The sequence below is a fragment of the Pongo pygmaeus genome, chromosome 6 (assembly GCF_028885625.2).
Source record: "Pongo pygmaeus isolate AG05252 chromosome 6, NHGRI_mPonPyg2-v2.0_pri, whole genome shotgun sequence".
NCBI lineage: Eukaryota > Metazoa > Chordata > Mammalia > Primates > Hominidae > Pongo > Pongo pygmaeus.
In genome coordinates this window covers 96,156,089-96,177,337 of record NC_072379.2, presented here as the reverse complement: position 1 = coordinate 96,177,337, position 21,249 = coordinate 96,156,089, and the positions used below count along the sequence as shown (strand labels likewise).

At 33.1% G+C, this 21,249-nt stretch overlaps 1 protein-coding gene across 4 annotated transcripts in view; it reads right to left on the bottom strand.

Annotated features, from left to right (window-relative positions):
* Positions 1–1,535: 1,535 nt before the first annotated feature.
* The window catches only part of CACNA2D1 (calcium voltage-gated channel auxiliary subunit alpha2delta 1), a 498,341-nt gene continuing 478,627 nt past the window's right edge, over positions 1,536–21,249 (bottom strand). For all 4 annotated transcript variants that reach the window (XM_054495187.2, XM_054495190.2, XM_054495188.2 and 1 more), the window contains 8 exons: positions 20,745–20,816; positions 19,358–19,510; positions 19,206–19,258; positions 17,572–17,627; positions 17,045–17,174; positions 14,919–15,028; positions 14,476–14,558; positions 1,536–5,611 (listed from right to left, as the gene is read on the bottom strand). In XM_054495187.2, coding sequence (XP_054351162.1) covers positions 5,495–5,611; positions 14,476–14,558; positions 14,919–15,028; positions 17,045–17,174; positions 17,572–17,627; positions 19,206–19,258; positions 19,358–19,510; positions 20,745–20,816 — 774 coding nt within the window. In that variant the 3' untranslated portion in view covers positions 1,536–5,494. The remainder of the gene's footprint in view (positions 5,612–14,475; positions 14,559–14,918; positions 15,029–17,044; positions 17,175–17,571; positions 17,628–19,205; positions 19,259–19,357; positions 19,511–20,744; positions 20,817–21,249) is intronic.

Here is a 21,249-nt window from a genome sequence, read left to right as displayed (position 1 = left end):
CACTTATTAAATATAAAACAGCATTTTTGAGTTGTATAGCAATTTATAGGAAAGTATATAGGTGCTGTTGTGGATAACTCCACTTTGAGATACAAAAACATTTAGGAATTGAGAAATATCCAAGAACTTGAATTTATTAGGACCTCATACCAATAATTAAAAATTTTCAGCAGTAGTGAAATCTGGTGGTCAGAGGTAATATGTCTTACAGATCTAAAATTCTAAGACCTACTTGCATATAACGCAAAGAGAAAAGACTACCAATATATGTCTGTGGATGTACAAATGAATAATTCTAGGTTTATAAATCTAGGAAGTAATAGGGTTAATGGGCAGGGCTGGATGTTTGATTGTTCAGTTTGTTTTAGATAGAGGTGTTCCAAATGACTTTAGACCAGAGGGAAAGAAGCCTGCTGAGAAGGGGGACGGAATATGCTTGAGAAAGAAGAACTGATGAAGCAAGGTCCCAAGAGAAGAGGCAGGAGTGGGATCAAAATGATTGATAGAGGAAATGAAGGTCTCTGGGGAAAGAGAAAATTGAAGAGATAAATTGGTACAGAATGAATCCAGATGTTCAAAAAACAAATGTAATCTACCTTACACTTTTGTGTAGGTTTTATTTTTTTCTTTCTTTCCTGTTAAAATGTCTTTATCAGACATAGAGGTCAGATTTTCCAGTAATCACCATCACGGGTACCCACATACTACATTCCACCCATACGTAGGTATTTTTCAAATTCTCCAGGGAGAAAAAAGATGAGTAGGCCTATGTTATACTAGATTCCATACAACATCAGGCTCATCAGTTTATCACGTGAGCATAGGAAGGCAGGTTGTAAGCTGGTATAAGTGTAAAAGGAACCTAATAGGACTTTTAGGGAAAATTCTTTATACTTCATTGCCTCAGCTGCTGTTCAAATGTTAGAAGCACAGAAGATAAGCACATTTCAGATACTCTAACTTGTTTCTTTTAACCTACTTTCCTGAGGTCTTTACAGAAACAGGGAAATATTACTTTTGCCTAGGGAACTTTTTTTTTTATAAAAGAAGTCCAAAGTCTGATTAAGTACATTCCTAAATGCCTTGATGGAGAAGGCATGTGTTAGAAGGTTAGACTTAAGTAAAGGCATTGCGAGTGAATTGACAGTCGTCCCTGTGTGTGTAGGGGGGATTCGTTTCAGGATGCCCACGTGTATCAAAATCAATGCATACTCAAGTCTGGAAACTGGCCCCGCAGAATCTGACTATAAAGTAGGCCCCTGGTATATGTGGGTTTTCCATCTTGCAAATACTGTATTTTCAATCTGCATTTGGTTGAAAAAAATCCACATATAAGTATATCCATGCAGTTCAAACATATGTTGTTCAAGGATTGACTGTATTTGTGTGAGTTGAGGTTTGTAATTCTAAAAGCACTATTTAATCCCAACTTTTATTTCCACAATCCAGAATTCTCTCTTAAAATGTATTTATGACAGAGCCATCTGTCTCGTCCAACTGGATCTTTTAAAAAACAGAAAACCCAAACCGTGTGGTGACTTTAAATGATAAACTTTTATTCTGAATATACTGTTTTTGCACAAGATTTAACACAACATTTTCTGGGATTATAAATATTTTATAACAGTATTATACAAATTTTTACAAAATGTTTTTATCAGGCTAGATAATTTTCACAAAAGTGTCAAGAGAACAAAATAAAGGGGAGAAAAGATCTATTGTTCACAAAAGCCAGTTGGCCTTTTGCATGAATGCACACCATTTTAATAAAAGTATTCCTAAAAGCATGATCCGACATTCATACAACACAACAAAAAACACAGCTTTACTAGGTCACATTATAAACTCAATTGGCATCTACACAAGACAGTATCCCATTAGTTTCAGTGGAATTTGAGATAACTGTGTAAACTAGAAATAAGGTAGATGAAACTATTGGTAAGAGTTGTCTAATTCTTCAAAAATCTGGAATTTTTTCAACACTTGAAACATTACATTGGTTTGCTCTTTACAGAAATGTACTGTGAATATTAACATTCTGCTATGGGAAACAATACAAGTTTAGATGAAAAATATTTAAAATTTTGGGCAAGTGAAAGTCATTCCATTCTATTCTTGAAAAAAAGTAACAACATCCATTTTGTTTCACTAGGTCAGACTATACCATTAAACATTTTAACGTCTAACATGATCAATGGAAGAGATTCAGAGTTTTAAATTAAGACAAAATTTAAGCTTTGTTGGTCACAGACAAAGATTTAAATGAGATTTAAAATACAAGAGAGCATCAAATAAGCAAGTAACACTTGGGTTGCAAAGGTCACTTAAAAGGGATACTGCCTATTTGAACCCCATAAGGCCAGTTTTAAAGTTAATAAAAGGAATATTATAGGAAAACTTACAAATGGCAGCAACACTGTTTTTTTTTTATTTTTTTATTTTTCCAAGTTAAGCAGTAACACCTCAAGCATTAGAAACATGAAAAAAGATCATACTAAAATCTTATAGGCCCAGGACCTAAAAATCTCTTCAATCAAACTTGCTAACTATGTCATGTTAAAAACCTGTTACAAATATGGACCACGGTTGGTGTTTGGCAGTAATGCTGGTTGTTTAAATGAGGAAAATATAAAGAAATCATTAATGCAGAATTCTTTCTTGTTACTCAACACCATTGCCAAGCTTACTTGAACTCTGTTGTAGTGACTAACTACATTAAGCCACATGAGTATAACAAAAATTAGTTAAAGCAGTGTATACACTTTTTTATTGATCTGTTGTACTGTTCAGTTGTTGGAAATCAATATTAATAACAGGCTATAATTTAAGTTCTTGTCAACATAACTCACAGAAAAATACTAAATGTAATATAATAATTTGATGGGATGAGTGTTTCTGTCTTAAAAAATATGCTAAAAGCATGAAGACTAATATTAGTCATGGGAACAACTTTTATTCAGCTTGTTCTTACCCAATTTGTAATTGTATTTGTGGTTGTCATAATATATAACTTTACAGCAGAAAATAAAGGTTTGGAGCAAAACTCATGCATGTAAATATATTTTGATGGCAATAGAAATTAAATAGGATCCTGCCAAGAGATGCCAAGTTTAACCGTGATTAATACAGTAACAATGTAATTGATGAAAACATATAATCGACATTAGCCATGAAAATATATTTAATAGATTTTGAACATAATTTTAAGGTAGTTTGTTGTATGCTGGAAGCAATTCAATTGTTTTAATGTGCATTGTTTATATACACAAACTAACAATTTTGTATTTTGATACCCCCTTCCCAACACTATCATGATTTAAGATAGTCTAGCAAAAATTGAACAACTTTTAAATATTTAACAAACAACATGATTTAAACATTGTTACTAGAGTGAGAAGTTTTTTTCCCCACATATATTTTAAATCACTTTGGTGTTTTCTAAAATGTCAATACCAGTTATGAATGACACTACAAAATCACAACAATGCATTAGAAATGGTAACTGATGTCAACTCTTAGAACAATAGTTGGCAAAGTGATTCCATTTCCCCCCCCTTTTTATTGAAAAAAAAATCTTAAATAAAGAAATGTACACAAATGGTACCTAAGGTATATTGGTGGTGGGAGGGAATTACAAATGTATGCAAAGCTAAAAACAAATATTATCTTTTAAGCTACGTTAAATTATTGGTTATATCTTTGATATGTGGAGCATATTAAAGCATGCTGGATAATGTTAATAACTTTGACTTAAAAAGGATATGTAAGAAAATTTCCAGCATATACACATACCAGTAATTGGCATGTTCCAAAAAAAGAAAAACTGCATTTTATCATAAAAAATATCTACATACGTTCAGCCTTCAGTAAAATTATTAATTATTCTTAGAATTACACATTCAGTTTTTACCCTTTCTTCAAATACTGTTTGCTCCAGAAAATAATTTTTAAAAGCATAAATAATCTGCTACCATATTAGTCTATAATGAAATATCTGATTTACTACACTAACCATTTTCACCAATGAGGCTGTATAAAAAACAACTTTTATTATTCACAATCAAGTATTCATGTGCATACATAGAGATTCAAGGTTTCCTATTTGTTCAGATTATTGTAAAACCCTTATCAACTTGCATGGAAATTTTGGTCAAACGAACATACCATTTAAAATGGAAGGGCAAAAGCAGCAGTAGCAGGAACTTTTGGATTGTATGTGCTACTATTGAAACGAACAAAGAGGAAACCTAGGATGAATCTTCATTGAGAACATATATGTACTTTTCAAAAAATAAATGTGTCAAATCTGATTTATGTACTTAAAATATCTGTACATAGGTTATCAGGCGAAAGCACGAATCTGTATAAAATTCATTAATTCTCATTTCACCATTTATCTAACCCCAATCATTCAGCATTTACATTGCACAGTATATTCAGAGTAGTTTAACAACATTTTAAAAGATGACTTAAGTGCATTTACACTGCAAGGTTCAGATTCTTACATAACAATAATATCACTCAGTTAACTTTTCAATGACTACACTCTACAGTAAGAGAAAAAAGAACTGAAAAGTTAAAATAGCAGCAGCATCATGCAAAATACCCTTGGTAAACCAAAGTTCATTTATCACAAGAAAAACATTTCCCCCTCCCCCCGACAAGCTTTTCTTATAGCATTTTAAAATATCTGGCTAGCACTACATAACTGTACTGTGAACAAAAGGAACATTACATCAAAGCATTTATTAAGGGCTTGCTTACATTTATGAGGAAATATGTCACGTATTCTAATTTCTCCCTCAAGCACCTTTAGTTTAATAATTTCTTAGTTACTATTTTCGAACCATCAATTCATTACCCCATCAAAATTTAATTGGTCATCAATTGTGTTTTATTTTTGGCAAAGAAGCCATTCTTCATAAGGCATTTTATTCTTGGCAAATTTTTCATAGAAAATTAGCCATTATTTATATTTCAACAATTTAGACCAATGTTAATTCTCTCTTTCTCTATATATTTCAATAATTGCTACTCAAAGCAGGAATTAACTTTTAACAGAAGAATAAGTGAAGGCAAAAATAATTTCTTTCCCCTTAGAGATTTTCTTAGTAAAATTGCAGCAAGTCAAAATTGCAGGTCAATATCAAGACATTTCTTATGATTCATGTACAATTGTATGGGGAACCCTTTCACATGTAATCACCAACAATGCAACAACAAACTCCCAGATTTTCCAATAGAGGACATGTATAGGATTTTGCTTTGATGTTACACATAGATGATGCAGCATTCACACACGTTTAAGGATCTGACACCCTGACATGCAGCCAGTGGGTGCCTTAGGAGTCTGTGCCTTAGTGTTATGCCATGGTACAGGCCCAGCTAATGTTTGTCTGATTTTATAGCTGACCCTACGTTAATGTAATTGAGGGCAGGGCTCATGTTTTGGCAGGGTCTGGAGTTTAATTATGCAGATTTGGTTTTTAGAAGGTCATAACAGGCGGTGTGTGCTGCCAGATACCAGCCAAAGTAGTAGAAACTGGATTCCAATGATATACCACAGGGAGGGATTTAATCCAGAAACACCACCACAGTCAGTATAATCCTCCTGTTGTTAAAAAAAAAAAAGAAAAAAAGAAAAAAAAAGAAAAAGAAAAATCTAAAAATCTTGAAAAATATTTAGTAACACATCTTTTAGAGTAATCCATATTTAGTTCACTTTCTGAACTTACCTTATAAAACTGCTTTAATTGAAATCCAAATAAATTACTTTCTCCTAGATTTTATCATTGAGGAATTCTGGATAAAGCAATTTCCCTAGCATCATTTCACAAATGCTTTAAATGTTTAGTTGTAGATTTTGATGATTATGAAAGAAAATAATAAATGCTGTTTGAATAATATACTAATTTTAAATAAAAAACTTTCACAGTATCAAAAATCCTATATATTTATAAATGCAAGAAATAAATGTAAAATTTAATAGTAGTTTTTATAATTCCCAAGAATTATGATTTTAGCAACTATGCTCCATATGGTAAAGTTGGGGACTGGTAAAATAAATACATTTCCATTTCCCATATTTCTTATACAATTTATAAGGTTCAACGTAGAGTGCAATCATAGCATCTGGACCTTCATCAAGAATTAAAGTAAAATGAATAATGTATTTGAACCATTGTTTATGTTGGTTCAAATACATTATTTGGACACATACAGGATTTTGCTTTGAAAATATATATCCAAAATAAAGAGCTAAGCTAGGAAGACATTTGTCTTGAGACAACCAAGAAATATTAGAATGAATATACTCACATTAACTCCCCAGTCTAGTGGTAGCTCATTTAGTTCCCTCTTAATGCAAAAGTATTATTCATCTTTTATTCCTAGGTTCTGTATTTGATAACATTTTCCATATCCTTTAATTCCTTTTAACATAGTGAATTTCATTTTTAAAAACCTCATATTTATTATTTTTAAATTTTATTTCAATAGGTTTTGGGGAACAGGTGGTTTGGTTACGTGGATAATTCCTTAGTGGTGATTTCTGAGATTTTGGTGCACCTGTCACCCAAGCAGTGTACAATGCACCCAATGTATGTAGTATTTTATCCCTTACCCCCATTCCTCCCGAGTCCCCAAAGTCCATTATATCATTCTTATGCCTCTGCATCCTCATAACTTAGCTCCCACTTAGAAGTGAGAACATACAATATTTGATTTTCCATTCATGAGTTACTTCACTTAGAAAAATGGTCTCCAACTCCATCTAGGTTGCTGCAAACGCCATTATTTCATTCCTTGTTATGGGTGAGGTGTATTCCATGTTGTATATATACCACATTTTCTTTACTCATTGGTTGATGGACATTTAGGTTGGTTCCACATTTTTGCAATTTTGAATTGTGCTGCTATAAACATGCATGTGCAAGTGTCTTTTTCATAAAATGACTTCTTTTCCTCAGGGTAGATACACAGCAGTGGGACTGCTGGATCAAATGGTAGTTCTACTTTTCATTCTTTAAGGAATCACCATACTGTTTTCCATAGTGGTTGTATTAGCTTACATTCCCACCAGCAGTGTACAAAGTGTTTTGTTTTTTTTTTTAACCACATCCATTATTTTTTGATTATGGCCATTCGTGCAGGAGTAAGGTGGTATCACATTGTGGTTTTAACATGCATTTCCCTGATAATTAGTGATGTTGAGCAATTTTTCATATGTTTTGGCCATTTGCATATCATTTTTTGAGAATTGTCTATTCATGTCTTTTGCTCACTTTCTGATGGGATTATTTGAAAGACCATATATTTAAACATCTTTAAAGAATCTGCTAATCCAAGGTAGATGTTCTAAGAATCAAAATAATAGGTTGAATAATTTTCTTTCAGAATAATTTTACAAAGATTCTAAGCTCCCAAAGAATAAGAACTTTGGCTCTTTTTGTTCACCAGGATTTAATACAGTGCTGCCACATAGTAAATAAAATTACTTCTTTAATTGTATTTTAAGGCAGCAGAACTATAATTGTATTTTAAGGCAGCAGAACTATTTTGGTAAGAAAGAAAGCTGGGAGAAAAGAATCTATGAAAAAAATGTTGGTTTCAATCAATTTACATCCCAAATCTAAATAGAATCATAAAATAATCAATTCTTAGTCTTTATCCTATTTGACCTTTCAGAAGCATTTGACAAATATATGACATTGTCTCCTTGAAATACGTTCTCATGTATCTTTGGCTAATGCACTCTTCTGGTTTTTCTTGAAACTTGTTTGTGTATCTCTCCTTGGCTTGACCTCCTTTCTTTCATGCTCTCTAAAATGTTAGACTTTTCCAGGTGTTACCTCTCTCTCCTTTCTTCTTCTTCCTTTACACTTTGTTCCTAGATGATCTAATCCCCAGTCCTATGGCTTTAATTTCATCCGTTTCCTAATAACTCACTCTTTTATATGCTCAATCCTGTATTCTCCTCTGGTCTGTGTATTCATTGATCTCTACTTTCTCCTCTTGTATGTCTGTATGTCTCATAGGGATTTCAAACTTGACTTGCCCCTAATATAATTCTTCTGGTATCAGTAAATAGCACTTTTAGAGTAGTAGATAAGGCCAAACACTACAAATCTCACTCTGTTACTCAGGCTGGAGTGCAATGGCATGATCTTGACCTCCCTGGGCTCAGGTGATCTTCCTACCTCAGCCTCCCGAGTAGCTAGGACTATAGGTGTGCACCACCACACCTGTCTAATTTTTTATATTTTTTTGCAGAGTGGGGGTTTCAGCTGGGAATCCATCCTCTAACTCTAGCTTCAAAATACATCCCCAAACTTACTGCTTGTCACTACTGTGGGTCCAAGTCACCAATACGTCTTGCTTCCACTTTTGCAAAAGCTGCCTCACTTGTCCCATGGCTTCTACTCTGCCCTTTTACAAACGCTTCTCCAAAAAGCAGTCTTCTTAACACCACACATTCTTTCACTCCCTGCTCGACATTTCTCATCATTCTCAGAGCAAAATCTACATTCTTTATTAAGGTCTACAAAGCCTTATGAGGTCTGGAGCCTGGCTGTCTCATCTTCCCACCTTCTCCTCTCCCGCCTGCTCACTCTGCTTCAATAACACTGGCTTTCTCTGCAACAGGCCGAGCTGTTTACTGCCTTTGCATTTGTTCTTTTTGTTCAGATGCTTTTCTCTCCAGGTAGGGTAAACAGATAAAAAACAGGGTACCAGTAATAATGGAATATCAGATTTAAAAAAAAACAAATACTTTATATAAATGTATTTCATATACAGAAGAGTGGCTAGACACATAGCAACGATTTGATAAATGAAGAGTAGGTACTCAAAGCAGCACACATTGACTGGTTAGAAACACTATGAGGTATTAACTTAAAGAAGTCATTGTCACTTAACCAGGAGTACTCCCCAGTTATGATTAAGTGTTAATTTGAATAAAAATTACCACACAAGACCCATTTGTGTATTCAGAACATATTTTGTCATCTTTATACTCTACAAATGTGTTATGGAAAGAAAAATATTCTCTTTGGCCCTTATTTCACTGTTTTTATTTTTATAGATATTTTTTGTTTCATTTCCTCTGTGTGATGATGAGATATGTCTGTTTCTATTTGGGAGGTGGTAGTTTAGATAAGTTATTTGGGCTCCCTGTGGTCTGCATGTCAATTCACACTGGAAAATGTGCCTTTTAAGTTTCCTGATCATGTCTTCCCATGCATTTTGCATGGTGCAACTCTGTGTAATGTATTTCACAGAATCATTTCAAGTCTTATTATGGGATACATTCTAAATCACAAATGCACTGATGTGGGAGCAACTCAGCATTATCTCTGTCCTATAGAGACTGAAATCCCACTGACACCATGACCAGATATAATAAATCGGTCTGATTTTTAAACGATTATTTAAGTAGAAAATAACAGATTGGTACTTTGTTTAGAACACTAAAATGGAAAAAGAATGCAGTGCCAATATTATATATATATTTATTTTAAAATATGATAAAACTAATTGTATTAGACTTCCTTATAGGGGAACCTCTCTTAAAAGATTGTGTTATTAAAGATATCAACTGATAATTCTTTATTCCTTTCTTTCTCATTACTCTTTAAAAAATCTAAACCATAGTAAAATTCATATGGTTTTTGCCCCAAAGGTTTCTTTATACAGCATGCGTTACCAGTGGCTAAAATCTTTCTTTTGAAGTTACTGTTGCTAAACTCTTACTCTGCCTTTCTTTCCCCATTCAGAACCTGGGACAACTAATTGCATACAGTACAAGCTTAATAATTTTTAATTTATTAAATTCAGAAATACATTTTTCAAAAGAAAATGTTCTGGTCATTTGGCTGAAAAGTTTTTGATCTTTTTTTCTGAATTATAGCCATCATTTAATTTTAATTTCCTTCAAAATGCAAATCGCTGGTGAAGACAGCCATCAAATCGTGGACTAACTTTTGAATTCAGGTAAGTCTGTACTAAAGTTACCACCAGAAACTTCGAAGAAAATAAATATTTAAAAATTTTTAGGCATGTAGATACTGCATAATAATAGGAATAATGCCCCTAGCAAATAATTTGTTCTCCTACATGTCACCTTAACTAACACTCTTACACATTAACTCGTGAGATAGGTAGTATATTTATTCAACTCTTAAAATGTAGACAGATTATGTACCCAATAATATGCTTTATAAATTGGGTTTGCATAAAATAATAAATTTCTCAATGGACAGAACTGGCTTGCTTTATTTCTTTGATTAATAAATGTTAGCTTTTTCATTTGCTTTTGTACTTGTGTGTGACTTGAGTCTTCATAAAGCTTGTTATCAAAAAGTGTTGTTTGAACACTTCAGTTCTGATGAAGTCCTCATGGTATGGAGCTTCATAACTGTTTATGTATAATCTATATCCTTCTGGACTCTACAGGGTACAAGGGCCCCTTGGTAGGCTTTGGACTCTACAGGGTACAAGGGCCCCTTGGTAGGCTTTGGAGATTACACTACCATTCTGCCTTGCTTGTGAGCAGAACCTAATCCAACAGAAATTGCTAGTTTTAGCCAGACTATATTGGAGCACAGACCATAACCTTTGTGGTCCTTAATGTGGGAAACAACTGCCAACTAACATTTCAGTATTTTTTGTAATGATTTTTTTCAACTTAATTTTTCAGAGAAAATAATACTTCCTTTGATATTATTATATCAACATTCAAATAGCACTAAGTGGATTCACTGTTCTACACTGATAACTGTGTTTTTAAATACTGAAAGCATATCTTGTTAATGTAAAATATACATCATTGATATCATGTATTCCTTTGATATAATAATATAAAGGAATCTCAAATGTTTTCTTTTTAGAGATCAGAAGGATATAGATTATACTTCTACAATTATGAAGCTCCATACCATGAGGACTTCATCAAAACTCAAGTGTTCAAGAGATTTTGATACAAGCTTTAGGAAGACTTAAGTCACACACAAGTACAAAAGATAAGCAAATGAAAAAGCTAACATTTATTAATCAAAGAAGTAAAGCAAGTCAATAATTGTCCATTGAGAAATTTACTATTTTATGCAAACACAATTTATAAAGCATATTATCTGGTACATAAATATCTTAGTTGAGTCCATGGTGATATATAATTATTGCCATGATAGATTTATAATTACGGTTCAAAGAAAGTATCACAATAGGAAAATGTTATTTTGGTTGGCGGGGGGGGTCTTAGGTTAAAAAAAATTTAAATTCACTGTTGCTGTAGATATATATATATATATATATATATATTTTTGGAAATGGAGTCTAGCTCTGTGATCTAGGCTGGAGTGCAGTGGCATGATCTCAGCTCACTGCAACTTCCACCTCCCAGGCTCAAGCAATTCTCTTGCCTCAGCCTCCAGCGTAGCTGGGACCAGCATGCCCGGCTAATTTTTGTATTTTAGTAGAGATGGGGTTTCACCAGGTTGCCCAGGCTGGTCTCGAACTCCTGACCTCAGGTGATGCACCCACCTCAGCCTCCCAAAGTGCTGGGATTATAGGCTTGAACCACTGCGCCCAGCCATTGCTATAGGTTTTTAAGAGAAAGGTAAAAAGAGAGCTGGCCTACTCAAGAGCAATACTTATATATTTTGTAGTGTAATTGATAACCTATAAATCTTATCTAAAAATTCTATGATTGACAGAAGCAAGCTTTTGAATCAAAAGGGAAAATAGGGACAATTATAGAAACATAATTTGATTACACTTTTCTTGTATAATGGTTGACTACCTATATTGAACTTCTTTAAGGCATCAATAATATTTCAAATAGTTGCCTGTGTATCAATTTTTAAAATGTGTATATGAAGATAGTAAAGCAATGTTTCCTTACTTGGAGTTTTTTGCCATGAAAACCATTCTTTTATTATCCCAGAAGACTTGTGGTTATTTTCTGAGACTCCCTCTCTGCTATTCCACTCCCCAACCTCTATCACCCCTGCCTGTGAATTCACTCCATTCATAGTAATGGCCACATCTCCATCTAGTGGCTTCCTAATCAACGACTACCTGGAAACCAATGACAAACACAACAAAAGTGTGTGCTCTAGTAACACAATCATGATGATTCCAGAGCATTAGAAAAGAAATTGCAAAACAGGAAAAAGAAATTGCAAAACAGGAAATGAAGAACTAAATGCAAATGCAAGCCCCAAAACATCTCATTAGTAGTATTGAATATAGAACTCAGAAATTTCTTAAAAGGTTAATTAATAATTTTGGGCTAGATAATGTAATATTAAATAAAATGAACTTAGAAACTGGAAGCACTTATTCTAAAATATTTCAATAAGAATATTTTGAGAGTAAAAATCTAAAAAGTTATTTAAGTCAAGATTTATTTTAAAAAGTAGAAAAATCTGAAAGGACTTGAAAGACTGCTTTAATTTGTGTTAGCATCTTTTGTAAATAAATTGAGATAACCACCTCTAAAAATTGTCATTAGGTAGTTCTCATAAAATACCATGAAGCATGTATATCTGTCTCTGCAATGACAATTTTTACACAAAAACTTTATGAAATATGTTTCATTTAGGATTAGAAATTTACATGCCATTTGAAATCAGCTATTTAAAAAACAACAACATTGGTCCTGAGATTTAATAACCTGGTTTCAGGAACATTAATATTGTAGATTTAGGAATATGGATGATTTTCTAAAATTTCAAGCCAAAAACAAAAACAAAGAAAAATTAGAGAAAGTGACTGACCATCCACACCACATGAAAACTTGCAGTAAAATGAAGATAGGAGCTGACATCATGGTACAGGCACGACTCGTTGTGCATTTAAGTTGATCCTATTAATAACGGGCAAAGTAGCAAGTACAGGAAAAGGAAAGAAAACACAGAAAAGAAGACACACAAGATGAGATTTCATGCAATTTGCTGGCAGTTAATGTGAGTCTCCATCCAGAGCAGATTCACAGTGACCATTGCAAATAAGTATTACCAAAATAACTCCACTGCTAAAGAAACACAAGATATTATTAGCACACCAAGCTACTGAGCAACAGTTGTACTTTCACACACAACCCATTTATTTATAGGAGCCTCAATTGCTGAACATTTTTGTCTTGGTCAAATCTTTTTAATGCCTTGATCATAAGATATAGCCTCCTAGAATAATATTTTGGGCAAAGGGTTTTTATGCCATTTTTCAAGTTCATCTGAATTTAATATTCCTACTGTCAAAAAACTGGTGACAAATGGTTGATGAGTGAAGTTTCTCTAATGAGTGACATGACCCTTGGCCCTTCATAAAACATTCTTAGGGAAATAATTTTAAATGGGCAACCTGCTGAAGGTGTAGTAGACAGAATAACAGGAGTCCGCCTATCCGGACTTTATATATCTTAAAAAAAAAAAAAAAACCTTAGTTGCAATATTGAATTACTCTCCCTAGAAAGGATCAATAATGCCTCACAGAGATAACTGGGATTGACTGGCTAATACATCTTGCATTTTTAGTCCCCATCACTGATTTGATTACTTCTTTGCTCTATTTTTAATTTATATTATCTAATTGCATAATATTATCTGTGAAAATGTTTTGTCCTTTCTGGGACAAATGCAGCTATGTATTTGAGAGGTAAACCTAAATAACTCAAACAATTTCATGCAGTGGCACACACTGAAGAATCAGAATTGGGAAGTATTGTATTTAAAATTAGTTAAAAAGAGGTAGACAGAGATTTTTATGTGGACTTCGTCTTTGAGAATAGATTAATATTTCTTAAAAATTTTAAAAGGATAAAGCTAATGTAGTACATACTGATGACGTATTACCTACCTTGTATGTAATCAATACACAGTAAGTCAGAATAGTAAAGTAGTAAGCCATCTTTAAGTGACATATATTAAATATGATTTGTAATATTTTATCAAACCCTATGTAATTGACCTGGTCTAATTTCAAACACTAGAAAAAGAAATTAGTACAATTAAAGGAAATAATACAAATCTAATATGTGATAGAATCAGAAACCACCCAAAAGAAACTAGAACTCTATAATAACAAAACAATGGCTGTATAACAGGTTTTTCAATTCACTGAAGACAAATTAACAAAAATATAATAAAATTAACTTTTATATCTTCAGGATTGGAATATAAATGGAGGCAACAAATATACCATAATTAACATTTACTATGAGTTAAACTGATTGGAATTGTGTTTGAAAGCACAATTTCTGTGGGAAGGACATATAAAAGAAGCAACTGTTAAATTTATGCTAACCATGAAAACTACTGAAATGAAAAAAATCTACCAGCAAGTATGTCATGTTCATGAGAAAAACTATGGTTAAGACATTATGTTTGAGTTAAAATTGCAATTTGTCTCCTTGAATTCTTGTGGACAGTGACCATTAATTTATAGTATTTTAATCCAGTAGAAGTGTGATCTTACCAAGACATTGTTATCAAAGCAGACATCAGGCCCTTTTCGGTATCTGGGTTGCTTAACCATGTCACAAGGATTTGGACCATCAGCTAAAAGAGACTTGTTAAGGAATCTCATGTTAGTTTTTTTCACATGATTAAAAATAAATACAATGCAATGTATTTCCCAAAACATGTAAGAGATAACTTATACATCATTACTCTCATCCAACACAATTCAAGTACATAGGAATTTAAATAACTAAATTGTGAATTATCCTTCTCTGGGGCATGTGTAGCATAATTATTCTTGACATGCCAACCAAATTTTGAGTGAGGAATCAATTCTGCCTTTGCGAGGTGATCAGAGCAGTCTAATAGTTTTCTCTTTATGAGCATAAACAATGTGACAAGATTCAAAATGCATTAAGATGGTTTTCCTTTCCAGATAGCTCTGATGTCAAAGGATACAAGTCTGCTCCGCTTGTATGAGCAGTCGTGTGTCACATGGACATGTCCCTTTGCTCTCAACCATTATGAATATTAAATTGGTGTTCATAAGCTTTTCTCCATGAAAGATTCTGCAAAATAAATATGGTATCATAGAAAATGAGAATCTTTTCCAAAATAAATGGAAATCTTTCAAAGATTTTTACATATTAAAATGAAAGACAAAATACGACATTTGAAACATAAACCATTCCCAGCACAATAGGAGTATGATTTTAGAAGAAAAAAATGTTTCATTTATTAGTGTGACTGTATTACCTATGTCAAATGAATAAAAAAATTGTAACATGTTTTATGTGTGACCATTTAAAAGTATTAGTCCTCATTGCAAAATAAGCACAATTTAGTTGTTGATGCACATAGAAAAAAGTTTTTCTTTGCACATACAAAGAATTATGATGCTTATGCCAAAGTTGCCTTATTTTACAGATAACACAACAGGGAATACAAAAATGTCTAGGCATCTTGCCCAAACTAAGGGCAGAGAAAAGTCCGGAACAGTGCTATCAAGCAAACTTTCTGTGAAGATGGAAAAGGTGTTTGCACTGTCCAGTATGGTAAATACTAGCCACTCGAGGGTATTGGGCACTTAAAATGTGACAAGTGTGACTGAGGCACAAAATTTTAATTCTAATTAATTTAACTGTAATTGAAATTTCAATAGCCACCTATGGGTGGTAACTACTGCACTGCACAACACAGACATGGACAGAATCAAGGGTTTTGAATTCCATCCCCTGTTTTGTCCACACCTTAAGCTGCTCTTACTTTAGTAACCAACATAAAAAATGTAAATATATCACTAAAAAAGTAATTTCTTTATCATTATACATTTTGCAGAAAAGAGGGGTTTTCTTTTTGCCCTGTTAAGCTTTGATTTCCATAAAGCAAATCAAAAGGAAAGTATGATTCAATTTAACGTCTTGGTTATACTGACCTTCACTTTACAATTTAACTTACTTCTTTTAGCACACATTGCTCTTGCTGGATGTCAATTAATAAAAGGCCAATGACTGTGAAACTCTGATGTATCCAATAAACATGCCACAATCCCATTTCCTGAAGTCCATAGCCTGATATGCTAATCTCCTCTAAACAAGATAGTCTGCTTTTTTGTGAGTTCATGTTTGACTCCTCCTTCCCTTTCCTCTCCTCTTTATATACTCTACCTCCTCCTTGGACATAGAGGTTTGCTAAAGAAAGTCATAAAACATACTGACCACGTCTCCTAAAAATTCATGATAGGTTGCTTATCCCCTCTTGCAAAATTTTTTTTTAACTATTCTGGCACTTTCATAATCTCAGATTACCTCACCTCCTCCTATTTCTTCTTCCGCTATGGTAACATTTCTTCTAGAATAATCTTCCCTCCACCTCTAAAAACAAAGTGTCTCTACTCTGTGCTTTGTAAGCTGTGACTTGCTGCTGTCTTCTCAGGAATCCTGTGGTGTTAATTATTACTTTCCCCTCAAAATCCCCATCTTGCCTTTCTCCTCTACCCTCATTACAACAAAATTAAATTCTCCATCTCTTTTTAAAAGATATTTTATGGATACTGACTAACATTAACCATGACCTAAAAAAACGGTATTTTTCCCAGTTCCTTCAAATTCAAATAAAGATAACATTCAGTTCTTCAAGTCAGAGAAGACTAGAAGCAAAAACAAAACAAGACTTTTTTTTTTTTGTAAATCTGTTTAGTTACCATATAGAAAAATAAATAATATTTGGCTTAGAATTACTAATACATTTAATAACTTCATATTAGAAATTTTTAATATGGGTTATTTTAAGAAAAAAAGTTAAAATATAACCAAATTTCTCTGTTCTGCCTAAAGAGAAAGGAATTATCTTGATCATGTAATTGTTATTATAGTTGAAGAAATAACAGCTTATCAAAGTTAGAATTTTAAAAATTACAAATTTTAAAAGCCTACAGAGAAACTAAAGATCGCTGACATTTTCAGCTTAAAACAATTACTCACATCTCTGACTCCAACACAATTTTCAGTTTTTTTCTGTAATGATTATAACAGTATATACAATTTCTTAATGAAATAGGACTACTCCCGAAATAAAGAAATTACCTGGAACAGTTTCCACAGTCTAATACACCGCTGAATGATTTACTGTCGTTATCGAAGAAATACTGGGTTTGTTCAGTAATGCAGCTCTGCTTGGACAGGGAGGCCGTGAAGTCATCATCCTCCATCTCAACTTGGGTGGGGAGGGGGAGTAAAAACAAAGAACACCATTAGGAGGGGCCTCTGTAGTCACTCCCCTGGAGTCTTCACTTCTCACAGAGCAAAATAAACGTATAAAACCAGGACGCCTCGACTGGCTTGTTTACTGTTGTGCAATATCGTGGCAGCCCATAATAGATGCCTGATAAATATCAATAGAATAAATGAATTCTAATACAAGATGGCTATGAGATCAAGCCAGTGTGACCTAGGTAATTTCTAAAACATTAGGAAAGGCTGGACAAAAAGTTTGAGATGGGTGACCTGTTTTCTCTTTCTCACACAAATATTCTCTGAATTTGTTGAACTTCAAGCATATCCCAAAAGAAAATTTTTGTTATGGCAATGACAAGGTCTGAGCATTTACATACCTGCCTCAAGGAGTCGTGGAAAGGTCAAACTCAAGAGAAACTGCTGTAGAATAGACCTGAATTTTTGAAATTAAAAAAAAAAATAAAAATCTAGGGAAAAAATGTGTTTTTACATGTACACATACACATAAATACTGTTTCCCTTTATCATTTTGGGAAAGAAAGTCTTGGAGTGTTTTTATTTAAGTATTTTTAAAATTATATAACACATTGTAACCTTTTTGTAATGTGTAAAAGAAGTCACGAAATCAGAAGTGTTCAGATCTTGTTCAGGATCAAGTGGGACACAATGTGTGAAGAAACCTAACAGGCAATGTTATCAAGCAGAAGTGTTCCCTCTAAGAGGGAGAATGTCTGTTTCAGCACACTGGTTTTCACATTCATTACGTCTCCTTATTTTAGCTTTTAAAATCATTTGTTTTCTGGGTTTCCCCTCCCCCAACAAAGAAACGATGCTGTTTATACCATGGGTTTGAATTTGTTAACTATTTACTTTGTAATATAGAATATATTTGTAAATATGTAATGTAACTTTCATGAAACAAAATATACATATTATATAGAGAGATACAGCACATTTCAGTTTTACAGCAACTGACAACTGAGCCAAATTTCTAGAACTGAATTTAGTTTAAAAAAAGTGGGGGTGGAAGGGGATATAGGATAAAGACAAGTATTTCAGGGTCATGATGAAATTTTAAAAGCCTACTGAAATTAATATATAAAATCACATCAGAAAATACCATTTTTCAGAATAAAACAATTTTCTAAATCTTTTAAAAACTCTCAAAATTTTAAAATCCTAAAATCTTCTTTGCTGCTTTAATGATATAATCACTTAATTTTAGCTGGGCAAACCTCAACATCAAATGAATATTGTACATTAATCTACATGGAATAGGGCTAACAATACAGTGTGATGATACAAAAAAAAAAAAAAAAAGAAAAGATTAGAAGGGAGAGAGGGAAGAGGGAGATCATGGATCCCAGACGTAACAGGAGGTTTAGTTACAACTAAACAATGAGAAATGTGATCTTCCAGACTTTCCACAGTGCCACAATTGACCATTTGAATGTCTTATTTTCATAGGTTGTAGGGTCTACAGGTGAGGGTTGGGGGAGGTTTCGAAGGTAGCATCAGTGAAAAGAAATAATTAGATCCATTTCAGCAACCTGATGCCCCTAAAACGATACTAGTCCTTGTATCAATAGTAAAGAGGTAGAAGGTTGCCATCATGCCATGAATTTGATGCATGTAGACATCCAACTGGGAAATTAAAGACAAATTGTAACTTCTTACAGATCAATACACCTAAAAGAAATTAGTGTAATGTTTTTATAAATATTTAATACAAATGAAAAGAGTTTCAATAGATGAGGAAAGAAGACTCTAAAGAGGCTGAAGTTTACATCCGCATAACATTGTTTTCATATGAGAAACTGAAGAATGGTAACTTTATAGTGTTCACTTAGGAAAAACTATAAATATTACCAATAGGTGATGTAGAGAATGAAAAAAACTTAACTCCCTTAATAAAAATTTGAATGTCCCCTAAATCCATATTTTCATCAGATGCTTTTCTATTTTACAACTTCTTTCTTTCATTACCAATAAAACTAAAATTTTGACTTACCAGGCAGCAGCAGTGGCCCACCAGCCAATTTGTAATATGTCTGCTATTGATGGCTACAAAATAAAATAATGTCATTTCAGTAGTCTACTTGATACTGAGGACACTTGAGTATCCCCTTGAGAAGAATTGATTAGACTGTGGATATTACTGACCACATATGCTGAGCGATGTCCTGCTCCTTGTTTTGGTGCAGCACCGGGCTCACATACTGACTGATAATCATAAGATTTGTTAAAAGCATAAACTGATATATTAACCAGGTGTCTCATCAAGCTGGGATCAATCTCTCCAAAAAATCTTCCAATCTGGTGAAGAAAAAAATCATAAAGCAATGTGTACTTAAAATGTAAGTGAAAAATGAACACAGGAATCACCATTACAGTGAAAAGAAATAATACAAAGAAACTGAACTACAACTGAGGAGCTTAAAAACAAAAGCAAATGAGAAACGTGTATACGATACTGTGAACAAACTAAAATGAGAGTAAGTGTTCTCATTACTCAGTGGGGCTGTGTGATATTTTATTTGTGGAAAGAATGGACACACATTACTAAGCATTAAATCACAATCAAATGCTTCCCAGATGAATAAAACACGGGTGGGAAATGGAGAGGTGTAAGTCAAAGGGTACATAGAAGCAGTTATGTAGAATGCATAAACCTAGAGATTCAACATACAACAGAGGACTGTAGTTAATAATATTGTGTTGTCTACCAGAAATTTGATGAGAGTAGATTTTAAGTTTTCTTACCATACCGCAAAAAAGGTTAACAACCTGAGATGATGGATATGTTAATTGGCTTGACGTAGTAATCACTTAACTATGCAAATCAAAACATTTTGTTGTACACCTTAAACATATACAATAAAAAAAAGATCAAATGCCCCCCTGGGGAATGGAAAAGTAGCATAAATGAGAGAGAAGGCTGGCCTAGAAAAAGAACTTGGAGGGACTGTGATGAACTGGAACAAGTCCCATCTAAAGGGACAATCATGAGTTAATCAGCTCCACCCCATAAATACTGTCATCCAGAAAAAAAACAAAAAAAGCCCAGGGTTGAGATATCTTTTGCTTTGTTTTTTTAAAAAAGAGAAGCCAGGAATGCAGATTCAGAAGTGAAATTAGTTGGCATCTAATTCAAATTTGTTAAAAATAGGCTATGTGCTGCTAATTTGCAGATTTGAGACTAGAAATCACATCAGTTTTAACCAGCTATATATTAAATTAGATATCATCAACTGACAAATTTTGAAGTGAAAGTTTTCTAAATATCTGAAAGATTAAAAGTTCATATCATGCTAAAATCCTTAACTGTATGTTTTAATGATACCAGTACTAAAATGTAAAATCAAATAACATAAAAACTAGACTTAGCATGCATTTCTTAATGGTTTACATAATATTAAGCATTTTACAAATTATTTTATGACAGAAATAAAACAACTCATCGATTTCTAAAACACTGAAAGAGGTTTTGTAATGTTGATCCGGAGACACACTTTGGAAAGCCTAATTCCCTCTTATTTCAGGTACATACCTGATTAGTATAATCATCATGATTTGCCATCAGAAGAAACCCACCGTCATCCAGAATCACACAATCCATTACCTATCAAAATAAAGTGAACAGTTAACACATTTTTAGAAAGGTTAGGAGGCTGCATTGTCTTTACCCCATTATACGTACATGATTAGAGTAATAAAAACAGAAAATTTTAAATGCCTATCTTCTCTTGAACGTATATGTTCATTAAATTCTGGTGAAATAAAGGCATGCATAGATTTATATCAAACCATCAGGCTTGATAATCCAACACCAACCATCCACTTGAGACTGTCAGTTCAGTCTGAACAAATCATAAGAGCAAATTAGAAATAATCTTTTTACCATTTCCGGGTCATCTAAATGATCCAGAAAACTGGATAGAGAAAATTATTTAATAATGAATAACTGATTTAAACACATACTTAGGATTTTGACAAAAAGATATTTTAAAAAATATCATTTTAGTTATCCTGTTTCACAGACTTAAAACACATCA